Consider the following 12,604-nt stretch of genomic DNA (forward strand, 5'->3'; position numbering starts at 1 on the left):
AACTTTTGCACAAGCATTATCTCATCTAGTTCTCTGAATTTTGCTACCCAGTTTGAGGCTGAGAAAATTGAAACTCTGCATGGTTAAGAAACCATCCAAACTCACGTAGCCAGTAGGTATTTAACTGAGTATTATAACTTTTATCTGCTATTCTTTCTGGTAGGAAGAAGCTAATCTCAGGCACTTTATCTATATGAATTACAACTGAATTATTTTATTCTTTACAGATTTAGATGCCACACTTAAGAAGAGGGTATGAAGGAAGATTAAGATCAGAAACTCTACCTAGCTTTGAATATAACTCTGCTATTTCATGACTGTATAGTACCTGCGATAAATTATTTCATTTTTTCTTATTTTCTGCTTTTTCATGTGTGAAATAGAAATAATAATAAATGCCTACAATATGGAGTATTGTGAGAATTAAATGAGATGCTCTAACTGTTCAGCAAATGTTAAATTTTACCATTATTTTTATGCTTTGCAATCCACCAATGAAATATTAACACCATTTGAGTTTCAGTTCAAGAAGACCATTCATTTATTATGCACACCTGGGTTGACTTTTTAAAAAAATTTTTTTAAATGAAACAGAACATAAAATCTTGTACCTATATATTATGATAATTCTGGAATAAGACATATAAGGAAAACATGAAATAATTAATCTATCATTGGTTCAATAAGTATTTGTAGAACATCTTCTGTATTCATGGCCCTGGGCCCTGCCTTCAAGGGGTGTATATTCTATGGAGGGATATAAACAGTAAACATGAAAAATCAGTATGAAGTCATTTGGTGATAAAAGATGCTATGAAACAAATACAAGAAAAGGAGATAACATTAGCTTGGGGGCTCATAAAAAATGGTAGGCAAGGAAGAACTCTCTGATAAACTGTCATTTAAACATAGACCTACTAAAAGCAAAAATGTGCTGTGTCCTGGTGGAAGGAAGAGTGGGTACAAAGTCCTTGAAGGCATGGTGGCCTCCACGGGAGGTTGGTGTTACCAGATTGTTGAATGCAGAGAAATGCTGTGTCAGGGAATAGCAGGGATGGCCTGTGGTGCACCTTAAAGCTGAATTCAAGGACTTTGGTTTTTTATCCAAATAAGATGGGGAGTAGGTTTTTGTGAGTGGTATTACTTGAACTGAAGTACATACTTAAATGATCACTTTATTGTGTTTCGAATGTACTTTCAAATAAGCAAAGAAGCTGCACAAAGAAAAGGGAATTGTAATGATAAAAACAAGAGATGATATGGCTTTAACAAGAATCAGGGGAAGATTCTGGATAATGTTTATGGTATGATGTGATTTAATTTAACAAATCTGAGCTCAAATTACCAATGTGGTGGACTATGCTGGTACATAAGAATAAATGTTTACCCTCAAGGTACTTCCTAGCTGGTGGTATAGATACATAAATACCTCGTTATGAAACAAGAAAGAGAGAAGTGAAACTAATGAAAAATGTAAAATTATTTTGTGGAATCACTTGGACACTTTAATAAGTATGTAACTACTAAGTTGGACCTTGCAGAGTGCAATGGATTTTCATGGGCTCAGAATAAAAGTTAGATAATTCCACTCTGAGAAAATAGTAGTAAAAACAATGTCTTACATGGGGCCAATCCAATATTAGTCCATTTCCTTTTTCTTTAGCCCTATCTAGAAGGGGTAATATAAGTCTTCCCCATGCATATATAATCACTCAGAGATTTAGGCAGCATTTATACACAGATCTCAGGGCTTCTTCTTTCAGGATCCCCCTCACTTTCTAGTGCCACTAAGTGATAAACAAGATTCTAATATGGCTCCTAAGATTTTGATCCCCTGGTGTACATACATGAATAGTCCCTTAACCCTGAGGGTGAGCAGAGTCAGTGAAAATAATGTGATATTATTCCATGATTTTGTCTCATCATATGCCAAAGAAAGATGGCCCTGTGTGGAACTGACCTAATCAAATATTCCCTTTAAATGCAGAAAATATTTCCCAGCTGGTCACTGAGAAAGCAGTCAGAGAAACATGCCCTTGCTGGTCAGAAATAAAAGCAAACAGCCATATTGTGAACTGCATATAGAGATCATGTGGCAATCAAGTGTGGTCATCTTCTGAAAGCTGAGGGTCATTCTTGAGCAATATTTGGCAAGTAAACAGGGAGATGAGTCATACAACCACAAGGAAATGAGATCTGCCAACAGCCAATGATCTTGGCAAAGACCCCTGAACCTCAAATGAAACTCACCCCATGCCAGCTGGGACCTTGATTTCACTGTGATGAGACTCTGAGCAAAGGACCCAGCTAATCAGTACTGGACTTCTGGCCCAGAGAAACTGTCAGATAAAAGATGAAAATTGTTAAAAACACTAAGTTTGAGGTAATATGTTATAAAACAATAGGTATTACATTCTTGTTGGCCTGAATTCTGACCTCTGGTTCTTCAAGCAAATGAACTATCAAAATTTTAAGCTTTTCTTAAAATGCAGATAGTGACTATTCTAACTAAATGCTATAAAAAAAAAAAGGGAGAGAAACACTCCATGTCCTTCTTTCCTTCTAAATAATGCCCGTCTCAAATCTGCCTGATTTTATTCATTCTGCAGTGCTTTCAGGTAGCTGTCTTCCACATTTGTTATCTATGAAAGCCTTGCTCTAAAATAAGCTACTTGACCATTGAGAGTCTGGATACATTTTGAAGGTAGGATTAAGTGATTTGCTTGTGTGTGTTAGTTTTTTTGTCACTGTAACCAAAATACCTAATATGAACAACTGAGAAGAGAAAGATTTATTTTGGTTCAAAGTTTCATAGTATGTAGTGCATGGTCATCTGACTCCAAGGCAGAAACTTCATGGCAGAAGGGCTTGGCAAAGGCAGTTGCTTGGCTCATGGCCACTGGGGATCAAAGAACAAAAAGAGAGGCTAGGGAGAAGATAACCCCTTTCCGGGGCATGTCCCTGTTGACCTTCTTCCTCCAGCTAGGCCCCACCTTCAGTGGTCCATTCAGAGATCTATGGGTAGATCCATCAAATAGATTAATCCTCTGATGAGGGTAGAGCTTTCATGAGCCAATTATTGCCTGAAAGTCTACTCTGAACCCTGTTGCATTGGAGACCATGTTTTTAATTCATGATTTTTGTGGGGGATATTTCAAATCAAAACCATAGCGCGATATGTTGGATAAAAGCATGACCGAGAAAGAAGTCAAAGATTATTCTTTGGTTTTTGGCCTCTGAAAGTAGAGGATGAAATTACTGTTTGTGGACATAAGAAAGGATTATAAATGCATTCTGTTGCATGTGTGAGTTTAGAGTTCAGGAGAGAGTAGTGGTCTCGGGATAGAAATCTGGGAGTTGCTTTTTGAAGGCCTGAAGTGGAATTACCACCTCAACAAATTACCTCTAAGTATAGGAGTGAAGAGACTCCAACCCTGAGTCCTGGGATGATTCAAAATTTAAAGATAAGGAGGAAAGATGGAACCAAAAGAGAAGACTAAAGAAGATAAGAGAGAAACAATGAGAAAATGACCTCAAATTCAACTTGAAAAAAAAAAAAAACTGTTTTGGGGATGAAGGAATGACTTTTTATTTAATGCTATGCCAAATGAGCATTGAAACTTAGTATTGAATTTAGCAATGGAGAGAAAGGTCTTTGTACCCTTGACAAGAGCAATTTCAGCACTGTTGCAGGAGAAAGTTTGATTAGGGTAGAGGCAAAATGGGAGGAGTCAAATTAGAATCAGAAAGTTTAATAGCTCTTTAGAGCACTTTTGGAATAAAGATGAACAGCAAAGTTGAGCAGTATCTTGAAGAAGAGTCCACAGGAATTTTATTTTGTTGATGTTTTTAAAATGGAAGAATATATATTCTGTGTGCTGGAAGGGATAAATCAGTAGAGACCATGTAAAAATGCAAAAAATAAAAAATAAATAAAAGGGAAAATTACTGCTGGAGCACACAAGCGAAGGAACTGGCCTCAGATGGAAGCAAAATTCATCAACAGAAGTTAAGGCCGATTATGTATGTTTAGGCATAGGTGGATAGGTAGACAGCCTAGTGGGAGCTGGAGGTTTAAGAGAGATGAGAAGGTACAAAATAGTCATCCAGAGCATGGGAGGGTGAGTGTGCTAGGCATAGGTCTTAAGCAATGGGCGGTACACAAGGTCTTGGGGTGACAGCGTCAGTATTTTCAAGCAAGACTGGTAAGATGGATTTAATCAAGCGTGGACTTTTTCCAGTATTGTACAAAATGCAAAATAGGGCCAGGAAGTTGAGGTTTGTTGAAGGGAGTGATAATGGGAAGTTATTGCAATGAAATGTGAAGTAGGTAAGGAGGGAGTAAGAAATTGAGAGGACAGTAAAAAATTGATGAGATGAGCAAAAAATTATAACAAAGGAAATGGTGGATTAAATAGATAGTATAATATCTGCTTTGGGGCATATTTGAAAATGTTCACTATAAAATGTTTTTGATCTTTTGTTTGCTTTTTAAGTGGTAAAGGGCTTGGAAATATCAGTGTGGCTCAAGATCCTTGGATGAAGAACAGAGAGGGATCTACAGGGCTTGGTAGTGACAGGGACTAGGGTATGACCCCAGAGCTGAGTGGCCACATGAAAGGAAAAGACAAGCCCACGGGAGAAGAGGAGGTAAAGGAACCTGGAGGTCCAGCTGTTGCAGGAATTATCTTCATGGATAATAAAAGGACAATAACCTTAGAGAGCATAACAGGAAACCAGTGGTTGAAAACTTTGGAGCTGGAGGGAGGGGAAGTCAGTGGAATAGGCCAATAATCTGATGTGTTTAGAGGAGAAACAGTTTGGAAATAGCAGGGACAGCAAGGAAGACACAGCCTTTTGCTCACCCAGTGCCATCCCCACCTACCCAGAGGTACTGAAGTGTGCTGGAGAAAACAGCTTCTACTTAAGAGGGCTCTGGGGGAAGTAGTGTCCTCAGGGGAGGGCTAGATATTAAGGGAGAAATTGTTCTACTAAGAATCTAAATTAGTTGGTTACTGTGCCTGAATGTTAAATTGGGCTCTCTACCTCCTGGCAGTGAAAATTTCATAAAGAGAGAAATGATAGGATATATAGTCCTTGGCATCTGACAAAAGGAGGCATATAATTCCCAGAATTTTTTCCTATAGACCCATAATCATTTTTATATCCCTTGTTACTAGAAGAAAGCTTGAAATATAATCAGAATACAATAAATGCTTAACCAAACATTTGACACTGAGGTTTATAATGGACAATATCTTTAATGGCAGTTTTTAAAGATAAAAAACGTAACTTAAGCTGAAAAGTAGGAAATAGTAGTGAAGTTTCTATCTTGATCTTAGTTTTGAATCTGAGATGTCTTTTCAGTAGTGAAGCTAATTACAAAACTAGCTTTAGCAGTTTCTTTCCTATGACACATGTGCAATATATTATGAGGCATGGAGATAGTTAATAATTTTTAGATCCACTTTTATTCTTTCATTTTGAAGAAGAAAACCTGCCATTTAAAAACATGCAAAGCTAATTAAAGCTTTTCCACTATTTCATTATCTGAATGTAGTTGCAAATTCTGACTTAAAACTCTTATCAGAAAACTCAACATCCCTCCATGAACAGCAAATGAACATTCAATTAACACTTCAATACAAGTGTATTTTAAATAAAAATATACTTTATTGTTAATCTCATTCTTTACAAATGCAAATACCCAATTTTAAAATCCAAAGAGAGTCTCCCCCCTTTATTCTTCAGAGGAAAAAGTCTTTTCTCTATTTACAGGGAAGACCCGAGTTTTCTGAAGTTGTTACGAAGTTAGAGGAGTGTCTCTGCAACATTGAGGTAAGAACTTTGCCTTCTGAAATAAGTCCGCATAAAAGCCCTGATACCCAAGGCTGTGGTGAGAGGGCGCTTATGGAAAGTTACTCTGAGGCCCATAACTCCATTTATACTTAACCTATTCATTAAATCCCTAGGGTAGAACCAAATTGGCTGTTTCTACAGGGGCAGAGACAAGTTCAGAGTGAATTTGGGTGGTTCCAAAAAAAAAATCAGTCAGGTAAATTGTCATAGCCATGCTCAGCTTAAAAAAAAAAATTGATACCTGAAAATTTGAAGGTATGACAAATTTATTAGAAGGTAATTATTTAAATTGATTTTTTTCTACACAGAATTACTACATTGGTGAAATGTAAGCTAAGATGTTAAGTCATTGTCCATTTATGTTCAATAAGAAAGGGGGAAATTATCACAACAATAATGCATAAATTAATTGAAAAGCATTGTTTTTATACCACACATATGTTACATAAAGTGATATATGTTGATAATCAAGCTAATGGAATTTTCTTTCCTTAATATCAGGGAGCTATTTGCTTTAATTCTCTCTGTAATTGCCTTAATTTGCTATACACCTGGTCAGGAGATAGCATTTGAAAATAGGCAAAGGGGCTAAAACAGGAGCACTAATTAAAAAATAATATATTCCCAAATACACAGGAGTGCTAGTGGAGGAGGGGAAGGACATCACACATATAGGATCCGCATATGAAAAGAAGAGAAAAAAGGGGAGTGGAGAAAAGCAGCAACCTGAGATTGCTCAACTGAATATCAAAATGGAGCCATCCACAAAAAGTTTTGCTTCCAAAAAGAATCTCAGCTAAAATGCTTTGGAACCCAGTCTGTTGGAAAAGAATTTTAGGTCTGCAGATGATCATGACTCCACAGAAACTTGTAAGGAGCAAGCTTTTTGTGTAGAAGGAGGCTTTAGTCTTTAGACCTAAAACTTCATTTCCCTTCTCTTGGTTCTGAAATTTACAGGAAATGGGGAGAACAGTATACATTTAGGTATGCTTCAGTAGTCCCTGTGGGCAAGAGAATCTTCTAGAGGCCTTCAGTGTTAAGAGATGCCTTCAGGGCTTGACTTCCAAATATCCTCTCACTGTGAATCTATGTTTGACTAGACAAAGTTGCTCCTAGCCTACAGGATATATGTCCCACTAGAGGCAGTTGGGAATAACAGGGATCATGGTAGGATCTACTAAATTAGCTTATCTTGTTATATTGATCAAGCTTCTTAGTATATTCTTCCTACTAGGACAGAAGAGGAGGGGGCTGATAATGCACAAAAGAGTTTGCTGGATTGGGTTGCACTAATTAATAGACCAGAGTCAGGAAAAGGGATTTAACTACAAAAGTCTCATAGGGCTCCCTTCTCTCACTTTTCAACTTTTCAAGCAATAGCTTAGACCAAAGTCAAGAGGGAGAGACTCATCATTGGCAGATATAATAAAATTCAGAGTGGCAGAAAATATTTGAAAACAGGATTCTAGAATTTCTTAGAGGATGAAGTAACAGGATTTGTCTAACAGGAATAGATTTAGCAGGAATAATATTACACTCTGCTTAAGAGCTGAAGAAACAATAAAAGAATGAAATGCTAGACACATGCTTAAGAAGCATCATGAATGAGAGTGGGTAATAAACTCATTGGCAGTTAAAATATGTTGTCTTGCTACAGAATAGAAGATTTGGTCACTCTTGTTCTGAAATGACCATACAAAATGGTACCTAGTTTGTCTCTGATCCTTTTAAAGGAATGAAAACTGGGACATATATTTTCATGGAGAGAGATCAGAATAGTGAATGGCTTGAAAATTGTGTAAGGTTAGAACCAACTGGAGGAACCAGGAGTGTTTATCACAGGGAAGAAAAAATTAGGATGATTCCAACATCTGAAGAACTATCATGTAGCAAAGGCATTGGTCTGCTTCTGTTTGGTTCAACATTTGCCAGACACTAAAGCATCCTTCATCTATTAAATGGATGTGTTCTTGGGAAAGTGTGTGAATCCACTTTAAGTCAAGGTAATAATTTAATGCAAAGGGAATAACTTTAGGTACAATTTAAAGGAACTCTGTCATGAGTCTTATTGCCATATTGAAGGATGTTGAGAATCTTGTTGTGATCATTGAATAATAAACATCTAAATATCTATTTTGTGAATCTGATTTGGGGCTATTGTATTTTGGGAAAGATGAAGATAGGTATAACAGGCCAGCTATCAACATAGAACTGGATCAAAAAGGCTAGTCAGCTGTTGCCACCAGAGACTAAAAGGAAACACCAAAAGCAAGCTAAGATGGTTAAGAGCATTCACCAATATGAAAAATCTGGGAACAGAAAATTAAAATAAATCTATAGTCGACTCTATTCCTTTATGCCCATTGGATTTATCAAATGATTCAAACTGCCTCTCCTTCACCCAGCTGATGTCTCCTGCATCCAGTAACAGCAGCGGGTCTCTCTCACCTTCCTCTTCTTCTGATTGCCTGGTGAGCCGGGCAGGGCCAGGCCGAAGCCATGTGGCAGCTTTGAGAAGTCGTTTTGAGTTGGAATATGCTCTAAATGCCAGGTCCTATCCTTCCTGGACACAAAGGTTAGTGGTAATCTAAACTACAGTCTAACCATCAAGTCAGATTTCAGAACCATATCAAGATAGTCTCATCAAAATTTGATTATTGTCAACAGGATTAAACACCCTTCTGGAAAACATTTAAAAAGGAGTTTTGAGCTCATTTTTCTTATAATATCATGAATCAAAATTAGAAATTGTCTTCTTTATTTCAGATTCTTTCTGTTAGTTGCATTCTTTCTGTAATAAACAATTACCTCTAGCTTAATAAGAAATAGCAACAAAAAGCATTTATTCAATATACTCAAGGGTTCTTTTCTGAAATCTAAAGAATATTACCTGGGTGAGAGCCAGAGAATAACTTTGGATATTCAAGCCCCTAAAGTTCAGTATTGCATGAATTACCCTAACCCAGAAATTCTACTCATTGGACTATATCCAAAAGAACTGAAAACTGGAACTCAAATACCTGTACTCAAACATTTACAGCAGCACTATTTACAATAGTCAAAAGGTAGAAACAACCTAATGTGAATCAAAGGATGAGTATATGACCAAAATGTGGTATCCATAGAGTAGAATATTATTCAGTTTATCATGGGGCAGCCAGAACACTGCCAGGATAGTTTTCTGCTCAGGAGGCGATAAGCCACCTGAGAAAAATTAAGTCTGAAATAGTGAAGAATTAAGAGTCAAGAGTCAGAAAAAATAGTTTTTAAAGGGATGGAGCAGCTTATAAGTCCAGTCCACATAGGAGCTAGAGCTGAACAACTAGAAAATGGCTCCCTGTCCTTTATTTAAGGGAGTACATCAAAGGCAGGGATAAGGTTTCAGCGGGAAGAGTCTTGCTTCTAGGGGTACTTGCAGCAAACAGATTGTTTGGCATCTTGGCAAGCTATACCCATCTATTAGAGGCTGTGTGGCTATATGAGTCCAGCAAGTCACCCCATTTGTGGTGCTATGTAGAACCTGTGGCAGAGCTGCATAGGAACTCACATGTATTTGGATGGTCTCACCAGCAGGAGTGCCACTGGGAGTTCCCAGACACCAGATTGTCCTATTCAGTGGCTTCCATGCCAATTTGATTTATACATAGTTCACAGTTCACAGGTGGCTCCTGGCATCAGCCATAAAAGGGAATGAAGTACTGACACATGCTATAATGTAGATAAATCTTGAAAATATGCTAAGTGAAACTAAACACAAAGATTATGTTTTATTTGGCCCTGTGTCTTCGGGTATCCAAAATAGCATACATTAGCCAACTCAGGTTGCCATAACAAAATACCAGAGACTAGGTGGCTTAAACACAGGAATTTATTTTCTTATAATTCTGGAGGTTGAAGGTCTAAGATCAGAGTACCAACATGGTTGGGTTCTGGTAGGAGATCTCTTCCTGTCTTCAGAAGTCTACCTTCTCTCTGTGTCTTCACAAGGCAGAGAAAGAGCTCTAATATTGGTTCTTCCTCTTACAAGAGCACCAGTTCCATTGAATTGAGGCCCCACCCTTATGATCTCATTTAACTTTAATTAGCTACTTATTGGTCCTATCTCCAGCATAGTCACATGAGAGGGGGTTCAACATATAAATTTGAGTGGGGTCACAATCAAATTCACAAAAATAGGTAAATCTAGGGGGAAAAAACATATTGATGTTGCCAGGGGATAAGGAGAGGGAGAAATTGGGAGTAACTATTTAATGGGTATTGAGTTTTAATTGGAGGATGTTGAAAATATTTGGGAATTAGGTAGAGGTGGCAGTTATAAAACATAATGAGTGTATTAAATGATACTCACTTTGGTAAAATCATTAATTTTATTTATGTGAACTTTACCTCAATGAAAATAAAAGCAAACACACACACACACACACACACACACACACACACACACACACCACGTGTATATATATGTGCAAAGGAGTAAATCAGAAAAAGATAAAAAAAAAATTCAGCATTTTTCCAAAGTAAGCTCTGCCATTTATATGCCTTAGTTCCCAGTAGTCTTTCTGTCTCTAAGTTTAATTGTAAAGTTTCAAGGACATTATTATCCAAAGTACATGTATGAAGACACAAATTGGTGTCAATATAATTTGTATACAACCAGAGATATGAAAAATTGTGCTCTATATGTGTAATAAGAATTGTAATGCATTCTGCTGTCACATATAAAAAAATGTCAAAAAGAGAGATATCAGTCATACATTGCCAGAACAATTGTATATGATGATAATCTATCCCATAAATTAGGAATATATAGACATAATCATTTACTTCTAGCTCATGTGTCTGTAGGCTGTTTGGGTGGGATTAACTTAGATGCCCAGCCTGCTGCACATATTTTTCACCCTCCTTGGATGAGCACATAGAAGAACATACTATTTATGTTCTCTTCTCATAGACAAAGACCTGAAAATTCATATGCACATTTAAAGCCTTTGCTCAAATTTCATCCTCTGACATTCCATTAGCAAGTCACACAGCAAAGTCCTAATGTCAATAGGGAGAAAAAATATACTTGATCTCTAGTGAAAAGAACTGTGAAGTCACATAGTAAAGAACATAGATATAAGAACAATATAATTATTCATAGATATAATAATGTATAAATTCATAGTAAATTAGCAATAAAAATGAAATCTACCACAAGAGAGATGTGATTGGCCCTTTGTGGATTAAATAGCTATCCTTGGGCTAAGCATTTGTGGTTGGACTGGGAGCTGGTTCGTATTTCATTAACATAAAATATATTTTTCAGTTCTGACTGTTATAGATGGGGAACTGAGAAGGCAGTAACTGTAGCTTGATGAAGACCCTAGAAAGTACATACTGTAATCAGAAAATCAAAAAAGACTGACAGAATCGCTGTCCTGCACACAAGCTCCTTGCATATGGGCCTGGTTGCACGTGTGTGTGTGTGTGAGTGTGTGTGTGTGTGTTTCCACACATACTCACACACTTGCACATTCTATTATTAGAGAAAAAGTTCTTAAGATGATGAAGGTGGGAAAAGGATTATCTGGAGTTGGCAAGGGTCTTATACATTCTACAAATTGCTGCTGTTGCTTTTCAGCTGTAGTTATTATGTTCCCAGTTTTACAAATGAGTTGTAGCTGCAGCTCAGAGGAGATGGGAATCTGAATCTTGAAGACTTTAATCTATGGAATGTCATGAAATTAAGTATCAGAAGGTTTGATTGATAACCAGGCAAACTGGACACAATTTTTTATTGGATTTTAGTCTCCAACATAATTTCATAAGGGGCCCATAGGCCAAGATTAGATTAGGTTTGGTCCCATCATCCTCTTCTACTTCCATCTGCTCTCCTGTTCTCTACTTGTGGTTTTTAAAATTAATTCTCTGAAGAGTCAGATTTTGATATTTCTAAAGCACAGTCATCTGAGGTTTGTCCACTTAAGACAGAAGAGGATGAGCTGTGGAATCAGAAAGATCTGAGGTTCGATCTTGGCTAGCCATTTACCAGCTCAATGACTTTGGTCAAGTTATTTAAGTCTCATATGTAAACTACGGATAATACTACCAGCTCTTAGGAGTGTTATAAGGAGAGGTGCTATTCTCATAGTAGTGACAGAGAGTGACTGAAAGATGCCAGCAGACCTAAGCAAAGAACACCGTTCTGGTAATGTGGATAAGTCACAGAATTTGCAGTACATAGAGAGCTGCATGGGAGGCACAGCAACACTCTCAGGGGAGTTGAGGGTGAGGGGAACACAGCCTCTCTGGCCTTCAAGAACCTAGAACAGCAAACTACCAGTGATAAAACTGCCTGAACTGAGTGGGAAAACCCATCAGGTTTTTTAAGCTGCCCCCTTTGGTATTCTCAGAAGTTTGTTTGTTTGTTTGTTTGTTTGTTTATTGAATAGCCTCCTGGTCCTTCATGACTGTTATGGAACTCTGATAAGTGTCTATCTGCTATGTACAAGTTTTTTTTTCTGAACAGCCTAGCCTGTCTCAAATTATTTACTCCAAGGGTGAATTTAAGATCATTTTGTTGGTTGTGCCATACCTCTAGCAAGCTCAGTTTTTGGATTATTTGCAATCAATGATAGCAGTAGATAAAGCATTTAACCAAGCTGTACAATGGACCAAGATAGGAATCATGTCTTTTTATTCATTACTACATCCAATTATCTAGCCGTATGTTTGGCCTAAGGTCAATAAGTAATAAATACTT

At 37.2% G+C, this 12,604-nt stretch overlaps 1 protein-coding gene across 1 annotated transcript in view; it reads left to right on the top strand.

Moving 5' to 3' along the window:
- Tnni3k (TNNI3 interacting kinase) overlaps positions 1–12,604 on the top strand; it is a 291,075-nt gene that overhangs the window by 225,495 nt on the left and 52,976 nt on the right. Inside the window, exons 22-23 of the mRNA XM_071617944.1 lie at positions 5,779–5,838; positions 8,265–8,434. Coding sequence (XP_071474045.1) covers positions 5,779–5,838; positions 8,265–8,434 — 230 coding nt within the window. The remainder of the gene's footprint in view (positions 1–5,778; positions 5,839–8,264; positions 8,435–12,604) is intronic.

Source organism: Marmota flaviventris, chromosome 10 (genome assembly GCF_047511675.1).
Source record: "Marmota flaviventris isolate mMarFla1 chromosome 10, mMarFla1.hap1, whole genome shotgun sequence".
NCBI classification, from domain to species: Eukaryota; Metazoa; Chordata; class Mammalia; order Rodentia; family Sciuridae; genus Marmota; species Marmota flaviventris.